The sequence below is a fragment of the Diprion similis genome, chromosome 9 (assembly GCF_021155765.1).
Source record: "Diprion similis isolate iyDipSimi1 chromosome 9, iyDipSimi1.1, whole genome shotgun sequence".
Lineage (NCBI taxonomy): Eukaryota > Metazoa > Arthropoda > Insecta > Hymenoptera > Diprionidae > Diprion > Diprion similis.
In genome coordinates this window covers 6457682-6474562 of record NC_060113.1, presented here as the reverse complement: position 1 = coordinate 6474562, position 16881 = coordinate 6457682, and the positions used below count along the sequence as shown (strand labels likewise).

The 16881-nt window shown below is 36.4% G+C and overlaps 1 protein-coding gene across 5 annotated transcripts in view; it reads left to right on the top strand.

Annotated features, from left to right (window-relative positions):
- The window catches only part of LOC124410142 (protein phosphatase Slingshot homolog 2), a 166176-nt gene that overhangs the window by 99104 nt on the left and 50191 nt on the right, over positions 1 to 16881 (top strand). For 3 of the 5 annotated variants that reach the window (XM_046888293.1, XM_046888291.1, XM_046888294.1), the window contains one exon: positions 12800 to 12959. In XM_046888293.1, the coding sequence (XP_046744249.1) occupies positions 12800 to 12959 (160 nt within the window). Of the gene's footprint in view, positions 1 to 273; positions 331 to 12799; positions 12960 to 16881 lie in introns of all 5 variants that reach the window. The other 2 variants (XM_046888292.1, XM_046888289.1) reach the window with 1 other exon arrangement.

Genomic DNA, 16881 nt, shown 5'->3' with positions numbered 1-16881 from the left:
GTTTCTAATTACGAAGAAGTCATATAATAGCGGTGTATAAACTTGACTATAAACGTAGAAAGAGAATTATTATTATTATCATTATCATTATTATTATTATCATCGTCAATGCTGCATCTTTGCTTTCGCCTTATTGATTCAAATCATGATATATCAATAACAATATCGTTATGTTTTCACCATAGAAGTAGAAAAAAAGAAGCAAAAAAAAAAAAAAAAATCAGTTCTTATAATTCGAAAAGTAAAAAATATTTTCTTCTTTGTTTGTTTCAGGTATGCATTGGACTGGAAAATGTGTTTAAGGTGTCACAGATTCGTACATTATGGAGAGTGAGTACCTATTTGAATTGAACGATTTTGAAATGCTGGAGTGACTTTTAAGTTTTATTTTTCCATGCACCTGTTTTGAAAGGGTGATGTAGCTTCTTTCGGCTCCAACGCTGACACCGCAAAGTTACACTTCTGGTTCTTGTTATGTGGTTTCAGTCCGTCATGCTTGACTTGCAGTTCTGCTTCGTCTCTCTCTCTCTCTCTCTCTCTCTCTCTCTCTCTCTTTCGCTCTTCTTATCCCCACGCAAGGAGGAGCCGTTAGAAGAATTTGTCGTTTTTTCACAGTCATTCTGTCTAATTTTGTTTCAATGTTTTAATTTTGACAGTGTTCAAACGATGGGATTATGGGGTGGGGTTGAAATTCTGAATTTTAAAAGATGCGAAACTGATAGATTACGAATTTTTTCGCGGTGAAACTTAAAGTGAAGATATTTAAGTTTGAAGATACAACGAAGCTTCGAATGGCTCGAAAAACTCGACGCTTAAAATTCCGAAAGTCCGAAAATAAGAAAGAATATTTAAAGATCTGAAACATCGAAATTTTCAATCATCGGAGATTTTTGATTCTGTTAATTTGCAGGCTTGGTGAAATTTCATCGCTTTGATCTTTCTTTGTTTCCAATTTTCAATATCTTTATTTACGTTCCGATTTATGGTTATTTTGATTTTCGTTTTTTCTCATTCTTCACACCCACTCGTTGAGCAAACTACGCTGTATGAGTATATATATATATATATATGTATATTCATTTTTCGAATTTTACTCTACCGTAGCTTAAATTTTTGAAACTTTTCTCAAAACTTGGTTGTTTCTTTAAAGTTTGATTTCTTTACTTCAAGTTTCGCCGCTAAATAATTCGGAAATTCGGCGCTTTGGAAACTTTTCAAATTTGGAACTTCAACCCCGTCCCGTTCCTCCTACTTATGCTTACGTGCTAAAATTCTTTGCCGAAGTATTTTCTCCCCTCCTTCTGATTTATCGATTATTCAATTTCCGAATAGTTTGTAAATCTTTTGCTTTTGAATTCAACGACTATGACACGAAATCGCGGAAAAAAATTTAACATTAAGAATAACGGAGATGATTTTTACCGTTCAAAAGTTTTTTTTACCCTCCATGAGATCGGTTCTTAATATTTTTTCTTTCATTTCTGCTGATGAAAATTATTAACTAATGACATTTATTATTTACAAAGAAATTTCTTTCTTTCCTTCCTTACTTTTTCTTTTCGCGAATTTAGATCCGGACATATTTCTCCTCTTACAAAACTGATTAAATAATGCTTGGATAAAATTCTGTCTCGGGGATATACAGATGCAGGGTTCAATATTGCTTGCGAATGCCCACGCGTTTCTGTTGACACATAGCTAAAGCTCGTTTGAAAATGTCGTGTGTTATATACGCTCGCATGGTTGAACGTTGAAAGGGCGAGCCATAAATATTAAGCAAAGTTCAAGTGAAACCGACCTCAAGTTATAATCGCGTTACATGCGAAGAGAAATATGAGGAATAGGAGAGAGAGAGAGAGAGAGAGAGAGAGAGAGAGAGAGGGAATTAAGAGAGAAGAGAGTACGACTTTTTTTTTATCACATTTTATTATTCATTGTTATGTTATATCGAGAACCAGTTTGTAAAAGCCGTTATTTATTGTTAGTTGCAGAATACCTAACCCTCGTAGACGCTAATGCACTTACGTTGCTCTTTTACGTACTTATATGTTGACTTTTATTTATGCAACAAGTTGCTTTTCCAACGGTTAGCAATTTCTTTTTTTTTTTTTTCTTCTTTCTTTTCCATTCCGTTATTATACCGTGCACTGGACAGATTCGAATGATTTTGCAAAATTCTTCGTTGGAATTTCATTCTCGATTGACAATGTCTGGGATTAATTCTTATATTCTCCAATTTTTATTATTTTTTTTCATTTCGAGATGAACGGTGCTTGTGACAGGCTTTCAGCTTTGTTGAAAGATCGTTGTTTTCAATAAAAAAGAATATTTGCCAAGTCGGCTATAAATAACGCTATTCTGATCGTATGTTTTTTTTTCTTATCGATTCGCGGTTAATCGTTCGATCTGTTGACGTATTGTGAAGCAAATGCCAGGAACCGTGGTAGTACGTCGTTAATTTTTAGATCCATGATTTCAATAAAAGTGAAAAAAATCTTGATGTTTTATCAACAATAAACAATCGGATTTCGATTTTTCATCTCTTGATCATCGAGTGCGAAATGAATAATCTCTCTAAAATTCTCTCAAGAAGAAGGAAAAAAAAAACGAACAAACAAACATTACTGACTACATGATCCAGTGATCGTTGATTTCTAGAAAAAAAAAAAAAACTTTCAGGCCGGAAAGGAAGGAATAACGAACTCAATTGATATTCTTGTGCATGGTGAAAAAGCAAATGATCGTTCTAAAAAAACTGCGAAACTGAACCTATCGATATTCTATTAGGAAAAAAAAAAACGAAATAAAAAACAAAAAAGAAATACGAAACACCTTTTTCCTCTTTTCAGAAACCATAATTACTATCTAGCACAGCACTAAAGAATCAGATCTCCCGAAGTGTTTAATTGTTTAATTGTAGTTTGTTCTTTTGGCACCTTTTGTCATTTTTGTGACCCAATTACCAGGCGTTCTAAAAAAATTTCTTTCGCTCCAAAAACAACGTGCGTTTATGACGGTTGGTTTGAAAAGGAAAACTCGTAGTTCAGCTCTGATAGTGCCATGATCTATATGACTAACACGTTGGTTTATGGGTTAAGCAAGGTCAGCACACAGTCCGTCCTCTGCTGCTTTTTTCGTGGCGTAAAGCGTATCACATCGTACGGTAACTTAACACAGTTCACCTTCCTCCTAACCTAACCTAACCTAACCTAACCTAACCTAACTTAACACAGTTAACGTTCCTCCTAACCTAACATAACCTAACTTAACACAGTTAACGTTCCTCCTAACCTAACGTAACATAACCTAACCTAACCTAACTTAATCTATTGTCTCTCAATTTGGCTCACACCCACGCGAGTTAATGACACCGGACACTAAAGCCTCGCTCCTGATTCCTCCTTCTTCGCCAGACGGTCGAAAGACTTGTCGAAATTTATTCGGTTTCTTGCTATTAAAATGCTTTTTATAGATCGATGATCCCGATTTAGAAGATTCCGTCCAGCAGGTGGTTTTATTTGGATTGCGGTATTTATGTATAAATTTCAAGATTTGACGATATCATCGTAGAAAAAATATATACGAATTTAATCCTTTGAGTCACACGTTATTGGGCTCAATCAACTTTTTTAACAATTTACTTGTATTTTATGACTTTTGGGGTCGCTGATTAAGAATCTGAAATCAGATTTTAAGTATGCAAAGGGGCGGGTGAAATTTTCAAATTCAATCAAATTCGGTCAGAAAACTCTATGCAGGGGTTCGTAATCAACGAAGACAAAAAAATGTGCACAGTTTTGTCTTCGGATTCAATCGAGTTTGAAATTTTCGTCCGCCATATTGGATCTCTCATCTTGAATTTTTTAAATTTGTAAAAAAAAAAAAAACGCAAAGAAATATTTCGAAAAGTTCTCTAAATATACAAAAAAATGAATATAAAATAAGTGGTAAGAATACTTAACACTATGACTTAAAGGGTTAAAGATAAATGTTTTTATTTTTTCTCGCATGGTTATGGTTTATGAAAAATAAAAAATATCGTATCGTGAGGAATGAGTTTCGAATTTCAGCATAACGAATTGACCGATCTTCTCAATTCTGAATTTATTTTCGATTTTCAATATCGCCAGTCACCGAATTTGATGTGTTATACGTATTTAGAAATTTAATCATCCCGCAAAGCATGTGATAAAATTTTATTGTCGAATCAGTTGTCGCAAGTTAGTGCAAATTTAACGACCTTGAAACGTAGGAGATTGCTTTCTTTTCTCGTCACTCGGCCGTACATTTGCCAAAAGGAAATTCGACCTACGAATCAGCTAAGTGCTTTAAAAATTTGGAAAATTAACGAAATATTGGTTGAAAATATGCGGTCATTAATATTTCGATAATTCAATTTGTTCAATGTGTTCTTTTTAAAAAATTTATCGCAAAATTTATAACTACATTGTTCTGATTGTAGTAACGAGAATTTATTTGAAATGAAATGATATTCTCATTACAACAATCTTAAAGCCAAGCAGCAGGTGTCTTGGCTCGCGATCTTGTGTTTCACCGCTCGAATATAAAGATTCTATATACAAGATTTATAACCGATTATTATTCTTGTCAGGTATAATATCCCGCGCTAATACCAATTCTAATCCTCTTCAACCTTCGCTATTTTCATTGCAAAATCCTCCTTTGCCAGCCCGCAATTCGGACGGATAATTCCCGACTTGGAACTTTTCCAAATCCATACCCGATTACCAGATTTTAGTACACATAACTCGTCGACGACAGCTGACATTGTCATTTGCCACCTGTGGCGTCATCGACACTTTTCAATTTATTTATTTATTTATTTAACTTGTTATTCAACCAAATTCATTTTAGAACAATATTGTTAAAATTATTTTATAACCGATGGAAAATGATACTTGCAAACTAGAGTTCGAAAAATAAAATTACACAGTCAGATCAATTGAATTCTATTCTTATTTTGGCGACATTTGTTACCGACTTCTCATGCATGCCGGTAATTTTTTACCGACATTACACGCATACATTACCGGCATGCGCGTTATGTCGGTAACAAATGTCGCCAAAATGAGATCTCGATGTTCTTCGTAATCGAAAACCAGATCAGCTGCCATTTCGTCATTTCACCATCAAATCTCATGGGACTTGGATCAAAATGTGTGTTTCATCACCGCCGAGTGGCATCATACCGGATAGTTCGATCCATTCAGTGCAACTGTAAAAATTTGGCCAATTTCTGTAGGTGGTAACCAATCTGTAAATTTTTTTTCAAAATTTTGAAAAAGCAAAAAGACGCTCCACTTTTTGCCAAAATAAGGCATTAACTGCCCAAGTTTCACTCTGATCGCTTGAGCGGTATAGGAGTTTTGCTTTCCCGCGTTTTCGAGGTGTACGACGCTTCTTTATAAGCACCTTAAATCATTCCTTCCCTGATTGCAGCGATCGGTTTGATTACGGTCTGGGTGTATAAAAGTCGCAGCGCGGGTTTCTAATAATACAGAAGCCGATCCACGACGTCCCGGCAGACGTCCAAACGCCCACGCAATTCCTACCCAACTTCACCCCGCGTTCCTTTCATGCCTAACATCAGACTCCTCAGATCTTCTCTCTCTCTCTCTCTTTCTCTCTCTCTGCTTCAGTGTGACTCTGAACGGCGCGGTGATCCAATCGTGTGAAATTTTTTTCCCAGATTTTTCCCCCCCAATCGAGTAATTTTACTATTTTGTTAATTAGTCTCGGCTAAAATACTTGCAGATCTCGGTGTGTAAATCGATCCGATTTTTTTTATCTTGCGTAGTTTTATTTAGTTTCTTTATACTCGCGATATCCACGCCGGAAGTGGCGCTGGTTTCAAACCCTCCTGTATTTCGTTGAAAGGATTTATGTTCATTTCTCGTAATCGCATCAGCCTTTGTGTAGTTTAGCTCTCACATTAGCTTCCGAAAATCTGTTGAAGCTAAGACTTGATTTTGAAAAGAATTTTTCCATTCTTTATTCTCGCTTTTTCGAGTGATCAAGAGTGCGTGGCGCCCGCCATAACGGATAAATCACATTCTCAAACCCCTGCCGAAGCTGCAGGGGTTCCATCTCTAAGATTCGAGGGATATGTTGACAGGTAAAAAATCTTTGGAGAAAATCTTTTGGTTGGCAGAGTTTCAGACACAAACCTCTTTTCAGAACCTTGCCAATTCATTTTTGCGCAATCTTTTTCATTATCCTGTGGATTTCTTCCGGAACTGCGGAAAAGATAATAATTTTGTTCTAGAAAAATAATGTTGCACCTTGTGACTGATCTAGAATTGTTATTTTCATCCAATCGATTTTCATTTCGAACGTGCTGTAGAAAAGATTACTCGGAATTCTTATATAATTTTATTATTATCTTTATTATCAAAGAATTTTTTGTCAAATTTTTACATTTTTTTTTTTTATCAACAAAATTCGAACTTCTGCCAACAACTCCCGGGATGTCCCAATTTTCTTCTCTTTGTCTAAAATTATCTTAACCTAAATTCGACTCTTAACGTTATTTATGTATATATATATGTAGGTATACATAATGCATACTATCGTAAGAATGGCTTTGCACTTTTGTTGGCATTAACGACCTTCCAAATATTATAAAACTCTCACAAATTACATCTATGTGAGTATATATTGTTATAATATTATTCTCGTGATCTTTGCGAAAAGTATAACCTACACAATATTCATTGAGTGATTGGTTTACAAATTATGATTCTCCAAATTATGTCTACCATAAAAAAAGTTTTTATGATACAATTCACTTTTCCAAATTTGCATATAATCTTCGTTATAGTGATTCGCAAACCAAAATTTTGTGAAATCGAAGAAGATTTTTTGAAATCAAAATAACAGTCTATTGAATTTGACACAAAAAAAAAAAAAAACCAACAGATATTCGGATGTTTCTCAAATTTTCTGCACTTTGTGTATTATATTACTGTGCGGATGTTGCGAAGCTTTTACAAATGCAAATCACGATATTTCGGTATAGATGAGTCTGTGGGAAGGGGGGATGTGGGAAGCTGCGTCGGATTCGTGTTCGGAGAGAGGCGAGAGGCGTGTTGGCTGCATTTTTCTACCAACACCATTGTAGAAGGAAGAGCAAAAGGGGCGGGAGGGGGGGGGGGGGATCGGTGAGAGAGAAGGAAGCCTGGGATGTGTTGTACAGATTCTTGGACCACAACCTCGCGTCGTTTCAAACTCCTCTGTTATGTACAGGGACCTGCTCGAAGAGATTCGTTTACGTTAGGTCAGGCTAGACCGAAGAAGTAGCCGTAAGGTTGCCACGGTCAACGGAGAAAGTCTCATTCATTCTGGTAGCTATAGGCTGTACGGTAAAACTCTACTTCGAGACGATGTCGGCGATAAAACGAACTAGCGTTGAGGATGCGTCGGATCTGAGTGAGGTTAGATTCTACAGAAATCAGTTCTACGGATCGAATTTTTTCCAGAATATTTTAGACAGATTTGTTTCTGCAATGAATATTTTTCTACAGCAAGGAACTTGAAATTCGTATCAGAAATTAATCTTGCATGATTTATTCTACATGAAAATTATCCTGCAGAATATTGTTCTATAGAATAATTTTCTATAGAATATTTTTCTACAGAAAGTAACACGAGATTCCTAATAAAAAAAAAGAAGCCTGCATGGTTTATACTACGGATAATTTTTCTTCAGAATATTTTTTGGAAGGTCGAACTTATTCTGTAGATAAACTTCTGCAGAAAAATGTCTTTAGCAAAATATTTCTGTAGAAACGAGTCTGTAAAACATATTCCGTAGAATTGATTTATGTACAATCGAACCTCAGTCATAAAATTTTTTCGTGGTGAAACTTGAAGTGAAGAAATCAAACTTTGAAACAACGACGAAGTTTTTGGAGAGAAAAAAAAGTTTGTTACGAAAAAAATTTATTAACAGACATCTTTTTTTTAAAATCGCATCGATTTACCTTTGTGTTAATGAAAAATTTATGTCACGCGCTATTTTTAGAATTCATTTACGAACGAAACGTGTTTATTATTCATTGAAATTAAATAAAGTATGAAAATTTGGCGTCAAAAAAAGGTTCCCGATAATGTAAATCTTCTCAGATTATTATTATTTTTTTTTTTCCTCTGCTCTACCAAATGGATAATATTTGTTGCATAAAATTCATCAGAACTAGATTCATTTATGATTTCTAAATTTCTGTTTTTTTTAATTATTTCGTTTTGAATTCTCGAGCTTTAAAAATTTATTCACGTATACGTTACGTAAGAGAATTGTAGAAAAATTATGGTGTTGAAAATATAAAAACAAATAAAACATCTACGTTTTTGTATTCTCAGTATACATAATTTTTTTTCTCGTTGACGGGCTTAATCGCTCGAATGAAAGACATTAATTAATTGTAAGCATGGTATCGCAGCAGCAGGGTAAAAGGAAATATTTTTGAAACGCGTAAATCGTTCTCGTTCAAGTACGAGAACCTTGTTCTTAGTAAGATATCATTTTCAACTCACTCGAGGTATAGTTTTATATTTTTCATTCTCGCATTCTACCTAAACATACATACATATACTTGGATCTTCCTACGCAACTGAAGAACGTGCTCTGCAACACCTGTCGAGAAGCCAAAGACATAATTCAGTTTCACCGACCCAGAACAACGATCAGAACGTTTATTTATCTATTTATTTATTTATTTAAATTTCTTTTTGTAGTTATGTTTAATTCGAGAGAAGCTTACAAAAACAAGATGTATTTATCGTATTTTCGGGAAGAACTTTTTTTTTTTTTTTATTCAAAATTCACAAAATTCGACAATAACAAGTGAGTGAGTCTTACAAGTACTTTAGCGATTTTTTTTTTTATCGATTGTCTAAAATACTTTCCTTTTTTTCTCACACTAGTTCGCTTTGTTTATTCATCGAAATATTCGGTATAACTTTTTCGCGGAAACAAGAAATATTTTCTTCATTATTCTTTCATACATTTTTTTACGAGTTTGTCACACATTCACATGATTTTCTCACACAATGTTCAAAATTTTTTGCGATTACACCGATATTAATTTCGGTCAAAGAATACAGAAATTTCGAATCAATTGTTGAGAAAAAGAAGAGAAAAAAAAAAAAAATGAACAAAAGAAAAACAATCTTCTCAATCTCTTAATAAAATTACCACACGTTCGTATACATATATATCGATATATATTCCCGAGTCACAAACTTCCTCAATTCAAAAGGAAATCGTATACAGATTGTCGTTATTATTATCAAAATTTTTCATAAAGTTGTGCCGCCTAAACACGTGCACGCTGATTATACTCAAGCGTGTAAGGCACGTACGTATAATGGATGTAGAACGTCGAGTGTGGAGGAGCAACAGAAGCACACAAGGCAGAGTCCAACGGTCGAGACATTCCAAGTCGATGATACTCTGCGCTAAATTCTGAACTCCAGCTCTCGGCGTTTCGCTCTTCATCCCATGATTGCTGCTTCGGACTTTACTGTGTCTCTCAAACTGCAGTTTCTTTTCATCTTGTGGTTATTCTTCTTCCTTGACGAACCGGCAAACCCGAACGAAACTGCCTGTGGAAGCATAAAAATTCTCGACTAAACGATTGTATGTACCGTTGCAGGTGCAAGTCTTGGAAAAAATTTTTGTCGTTGTAATAAAATTTTCGGGTTAATATAGATATTCGAGCAAACGTTATTTTCATGCAACTTAATTGATTAGGTGATTTTTATAATTAGTGGAAAATGAAAAGGATAAAATTGCCACTATATAATCTTATAGATTATATATGTTGCAATGTACAGTGAAATCATTTTTTAAGTATTGAATAAATATTTATAAATCATATTTGATAAACCATGAAAAAAGTATTATTTCATTAAGTTGACTAAATTAAAATCAAGATTTCGTATTTATGAATATATTTTATTGAATAATTTTTTATTTCCTTTTTTGCTGTTTCGAAACTATCGTTTCATTGATTTTGGTATTTATAATAAAATATTGTGTTCCCGTGAGAAAATTTTGTACAAAATGCGTCTGAAAATGGATTTTTTTTAAAAGAGCAACAAGTTTTCTCTGAATGTCACTCGAGAGAATTAGTGAAACTGAAACGTCGGGGAGACCAGAAAAGCAAACACACGTGGGCTCATCGTTTTACCGTTTCAACGTTATGAGCCTTACCACTTTACAAAACACAAGTTTCACTTTCATCATTTTCTTTTTCTCACTCCATTTTCATTTCTCTGTTTATAAAATACCGCGTTATTGTTTTGATCAATTTTCATTTTATATTTTTTTATACGCATAGAAATGAAACAAAGAATATTCAAAGACTGACAATGAAATTCATGAAATGGGTGAATTAATATTATTCCACTTTTCCAGTTGTTTGTTATTCGGTGAAGTATTAAAAATTTCTATATTCAGCTTGTGATTGAAAATAATTTTGATTCTATTATCAACGTTGACTTGCTGTTTCAGCTTGAAAATAAATAAAAAATTCCTCAATCTTCTCGATATACTTAGAAATACGTCAGAGTGAGAGGCTTAAAATATTTTCCCCCTCATTCCGCTGATTTGTTAAACCTACCTGCTTTACACACAAAAAGGACAAAAATGTCAGCCAAGGTTGCGAGGCTTGTCGAAATGACGTTTGGGCCGTTGACTCGTTCGCAGATTCGTTTAACCGAGAGAGAGAGAGTAAAAGAGAGGAACGGAACCTCGTCCGTTAATAATAAACGACCGACTGGTTTCGCGGTATGGTTGAATAAGAAAATTTATGCATTTTGATTTCGCCACTTTGTGCAGAGCGAAACGCGTGTGAGGAGGCGAAGCTAGGGGCAAAGGTCCGTCTCGACGGGTTTAAGGGGACGCGACGTGACTATACGTGAAAACATAAGACACTTATACCTGCTCTCTTCCCCTTATTACTCATTTGAATACAATGAATTTATCTTCCTTTTCGACCCAGGTGGGCATTATGCACTCACGCTGGGGTCCCGTTGGGCCCCAATTCTCCCGAAGCAGCAAAATACGGGGGGAGAGCCAGGTAAGTACCTACCGTCCTAATTACAGGCGATGCTTCTCAAAGCCACCTTCTTCGAATCACACACTCGTATTCGCTTTGTTCTACTTATTTTTCGCCCCAAAATATGTCTTTCCAAAAATTCCCTGCCCAAGTCCATATTTCAGTCATTTCATTGGCTATCTTACCACCCTTTCCTCGTTCTTCAAACTCCTTCCTCGACTATCAAGCTCGTCAGTGACACAAACAGTCGACGTTCCGCCACCAGTCACTGACGATCCTCCGATACATCCATTTAATTTATTAAGTGTTATAACAGCGTTCCGCATGCGAGAATCTAGGTAAAGTAATTAAACAGTGCTTAGTTTGTTCGTTAACCGTTGTTGTACGCTGATGAGAGAGAGGCGATCGTTTCTCTGCCAATTTATCAATTCTCAATTCCATTTGGGCCGATAGATCCAGGAGTGTGAAAAAATCTATTCAATAATCGTTGCGTTGAGTTGTGATCTCTCTACGATACGACGTGTTTTATGTTACGTGACTAATGCAGAAGATTATTACTGTTATTATGATTGTTATTGTATAATGTAATATTATTATTGGAGCCGTTTTGTAACAGTGTTAAACGAAACATTCTTGCTACTCCCCGTGTTCTCGTTCAGTGATTTATTTTCATGACTCAACTGACGTCGCTAGCGCCACACAACGACGCTATCTTGATTTATCACTTTAATTACTCTTCCCTACGTCCCTCGTCGTCGTCCTTTTTTTCACATCCTCCAATTCATTTTTTATTATATCTAATACGGTCAACGAACCAACATCATCGGCAACGTAACTGAAAATACTTATTACGTGTAAAAATGACAGGGTAGATGTATCGGTTTTGGTTACCTTAACATGGATGGAAAAATATTGGAGATCTTACGTTTTTTGTGGTGGATATATATACAGCACTTTTTTGGAGTTTAATCTACATCAGTGGTGACAAGATTTGTAAATCCGATAATAAGAGTTACAACATGCTCAAGTCGATCTACTACTATTGACGTAGATTTGACTCCAAAAAATACTTTTTACGGCATGGGCATTGAAAAGTCTACTTTTTGTGGCAGTTTTCGTTCCGTAAAGTGACGCTTTATACGGCAGCGAACAAAGTTACGGAATAAAGTCTTTATTCCGCAGTTGTGATGCGCAGTTCGAAGTGCGCATCCCAAACTGCCGAATAAAGTAGCTTCGTCGAACAGATCGCGACATAACCTCACTCTTCGTTTTGCTTTTCAACGCCCATGCCGTAAAAAATATTGCACGTGGCATACCCGTAAACCGTTTTTTTGGCTCGGATAATTTCAGTACTCGCTTCCGGCTCGCCTTCAGCTCGTCCTGAAATCTTTATCCTTGCCAAAAAAACAGGCGGTTTACGGGCATGCCACATAAATAGCTATTCTCTATACTCACCAACAACAGATGTAAAGTCTATATTATTGAACTTTTTTCCGTTGAGTTATTTCAGTTGTAACCCATATTAATCATAAGTGACATGGAGGTCCTTTGATCTGTCTAATGACTATTTTTCAAACTATGCAATGTGCCAAGTGTTGAAACTACTATCCAATCCTTATCCGACGTCGGGTTTTAGTCATGACTTGCGTTATATCGAAGAGATAATAAAACTCTCTGAAATTTCCCGAGTTTTTAATCCATTGTCTTCGTTTCAGCCTCAGCGAGTGTTACTTCGCGGGAAAGGGCGCCGCCCTGGTCCTTCCCCCGAACGAGAGGGCGCGACCATCGCGACGGGTGTCTTCACCGGGATGCGATATTCAGCAGCACCTGCAGTCCATGTTCTACCTCCTCCGACCGGAAGAGACACTCAAGATGGTGAGTTTGCCAGATAAATATTATGCGGATAGGTACTCGTACTCTTGGGAATCCATTAGGCTCATCGCGTCGCTCTAGACACCAAAGAAAAAACCTTTAGGATACCCATCTTACGTTTGTCTTTTGAAAAAGTGCCGCCTTGCGCCTGTCCTGAGCTGCTCATTTGCAATATCGTCTATTGCATAGGCATCTCTGGGTGGATGGACTGGCGGGTGTTGGGCACATGGTACTTGTGGTACTCCAGAAAGTGCCGAAAGTAATGCTTAAATTCAGAACAGCAATTATTTTTCAAACATTGTTACGATTTTTATATTCGTTGTTAGTTCATTCGACCTCGTAGTGTCTCGATTAGACTACAGTCTTGTAATATTTTTTTTTGAGGTTGTTACAATTCCTGGTTGCAGGGTTAGTAGAGATGATTTTACTCTCTGCATATAATTTATAAACATTATGAACAGTGGAAAGATATTTATCAAACGTATTTATAGCGTTTTAATAGTTAATTTCTATCGCAAAGTATCAAAATAATTTCGCAGGATTGGGAGAAGGAAAAAGTTGCTTATATAGAACCTCGAGAAAATTGGATCTAACTTGTCAAGGAATCATCCATACATATTTAAAACATGGCTGCCGTAGTTGCACTATACTTGATATTTTTATAAGTTACGAGTAACACGTTGTTGTTGATTGTTGTTGAAGTGAACTGATTTAACCGCGAGTGGTGGGAAAGATATGATAAACAAAATTATTTTTCATTCAATTTTGATACCTTATATTTAAAAAATTCGTTTTTGTGGTTGCTCGTATGTCCAGAGAATCGTGACAGACCAATTATACTTCTGGAAATAGAAAAATTACGAAATTAGGCTTCAAAACGTATAGCTCAAATATGAATTTAAATTTTGTTGAAAAAAAACACGTTAATATAACAAAAATGATTGAACACCACTAATTCAGATAAAAAAGTATTTTCGTTATTAATTATTTCATAAGCGTCAGGTTATTGATCCGTATTTTCAACTTCAAAATCGAACTGTCTTTCCAATTTTAATTCGTGAGATCTAATTTCATTGTTGAATACGTATAACCTATTGTACCTACTAATTACCTGAGATAAATTTTTTGTCTTAAGATCTCAGTCAAGTACGAAAACGTTGTAGGCAAAAATATCCGCTGTTATAATCAACAAACTTCCGATTTATTCATAAACTTATTTTAACTTTTGATAAAATTCATGTCAATCAACTCGATTCAATTCCACAGTCCATGCGTCATTAAACGAATGCCATCAATACTTTATTCTATCGCTGTTGTTTGAACCAGCAGTAATTTTTGAGAGGCACAATTACCCGGGATGCATATCCAACATACGCATTCCAATTGCTTGCGCATAAGTTAAGTTAATCACCAGATCGTACACGCGCATGATACAAGGGCAAGAGTCAACAAAGAGGTAACAAACCTGAAAACATACACAACGAAAGGACAACACCAAGCTGACTACATAGGCCGAAAAATATATAACGAACTCGATAACGAAATGAGAAAACAACCAACACTCAGATTCAAAAAAAACATGAAACAATGGATTTTCAGCAGAGGAAGAGAATACTTCAACAAAATTACAAGCCAGGAATGAAACAGATGAGACCTACAAATCAGAACACAGGACGGACAACACAAACGAAATAATGAAAATAAGTAAGCCGAACCCTTGACACCCTACGCACAAGTTTCCGAACTTATGTGGGGGAGGGCGACGCACTCTACATGGAGGTACACATCGTAGATTATAAGTTAATTCTCACGCAGACAGAAATAGAAAAAAAAAAAAAAAAAAAAAAAAAAAAAACACTGTATAAAATTACAAGTATAACTATGTAGCGTATTTAAAAAAAAAAAAAAAATGTATTGTGTTCACCGAAATGGGAGATATCCAATAAACTAAACTAAACTAAACAAAAAACTAATACTCGATGCCCCTAGCGTACGGGTGGTGGCTCATTGTCAGTTATAACGCCGGAGTCCGTGACACCAGACAGTAAGTCATAAACCGACTGGCGCCAGCTTCCCGGCGATTCAAAATACGTGCAAGAACCACGAGCTTGCCTCGACAAGGCCCCGTTTACGTAGACGAACCCAGTGGCGAGCATTGATCAGGGTAATTGGCGGACGTAGCTACGCAGATTAGGCACAGACGCCTGGGTCACCGGGTCAGAGGCCACGTGATTCTGACGTCCGCGTTGCCGGCCAGCCGATGGTGAACGTCTTCTCGTTCCTTTGCTGGAACAAGGAGATGCCAATTCCTTCATTTTATCGAAAGTTGATGTGTTTTCGTGCGAGCGAAGACTGTGATTGGCAGTGATAGGTACTCATCAGGTTCAATAATTGCTTATCGTCAAGATCATTGGAACCTGGTGAGCATAAACTGTTGAACTTTGGTCTCCTACCGACCTGTTCCTTCATTGCTGGAAACATTCAGTATTCGTGATTGCTTGAGTCTTCGAGCAAGCTTGTCTAATTACGTATACTTGATGCAGTTGATCAATAATCATATCGTTCACTTGTCCCTTCCTTTCGTCCATCCCTTCCCTATCGATGTAGACACTGACCAGCAGCTGGGCTCAATGGTGAATCAGTGAAATGGAAGTTGGCTGTGGCAACCTTCAGCCATGGTGTTTGAACCGTTTTTGGGTCTCGTCATACTTCGTTTGAAATAATTGTGTCTTTTGTGGGTATTTTGCGGGTTGCGAAATGTTTGTGAAGCGTAACTTCTATATGTATAATATGATCTACATCTCGCAGATATAGTTTTTATCTCCGATTGAGAGAGGTGATGTTGATGATGACGCAGCGTTTCTCTTTATCCCAATGAATTGCCCCGGCTAATCCGATTAGGAACGGAGACGTTTCATCGGCAAAGGTGAGACCAATTGCAACGAAGAAGCGGATGATCAACTCACATTTTCGTGTTTCTTCTTCTCCATTCCTTTTTTCCCGCACTCTTCCAAGGTCTTGCACTTTTCTGCAGTTCCTCAAATCATCTTTTATGCTATCCACAGACCACAAATTGAGGTCTTTTATGTTTCTGGTACCGTGGAGTGAACCAATCTTGACGGTTTGTTCTACGCAAACAAGCAGCCTGCTTCCTTCAACAATCCGTACTTATGGTGGACGCGACTTTTACACTTCTGTAAGGAACCCTTTTGAGTACATGTTGTGTGCACTACGTCAAATGCACCCAACAGCATATATCACTTCGTTATCTGATAACGGATGGAGACTTGAAAGCTCGAGGCACACGCGTTATTGGTGAACATAAAGTACCCGAGCGCACGTGGTAGATACAATCGATTCCGCCTATGCGTGACACTCGTTCACCTTCGGTTAAACAACATATATATACATCTTTATGTACCTAAGGTACGTATAACTGCACGTGTCTAACTCGTTGACAATCATCGACTTAGAATAACTATGCAGGCTTTGGTATTATTATATCAAATTTCGCATGGTTCTTACTTATCCATTTAATATTGTTTCAGTAAAGATCTTTTTATGTATACGGATTGTAGATCATTTTCTATCGAGCATGGACGTTCATTAGCTTAATCATAGGTTTCCATTGGCATGATTCATGCTTTCTTCCGTTCAGAGTCTTCTATCTCCTAGAATAGAGAAGCATCGTTAATTGTGGCCACTGATTCCTTGGCCATGATAATTGTCAAACGCTTTACTCGTTTGTGGTACTATGGAAATTCATTCAATCATTGAATTAATCACTGCAGCAAACCCTACGACAAATACTCAACTGTTTGGACATGAAATTATCCAATTAAACTGATTGTTCCGTCATTTATACGATGTAACCAATCGCAGATCATGGATCACATATGGTTCATCAATCTCACAAGGATTATCA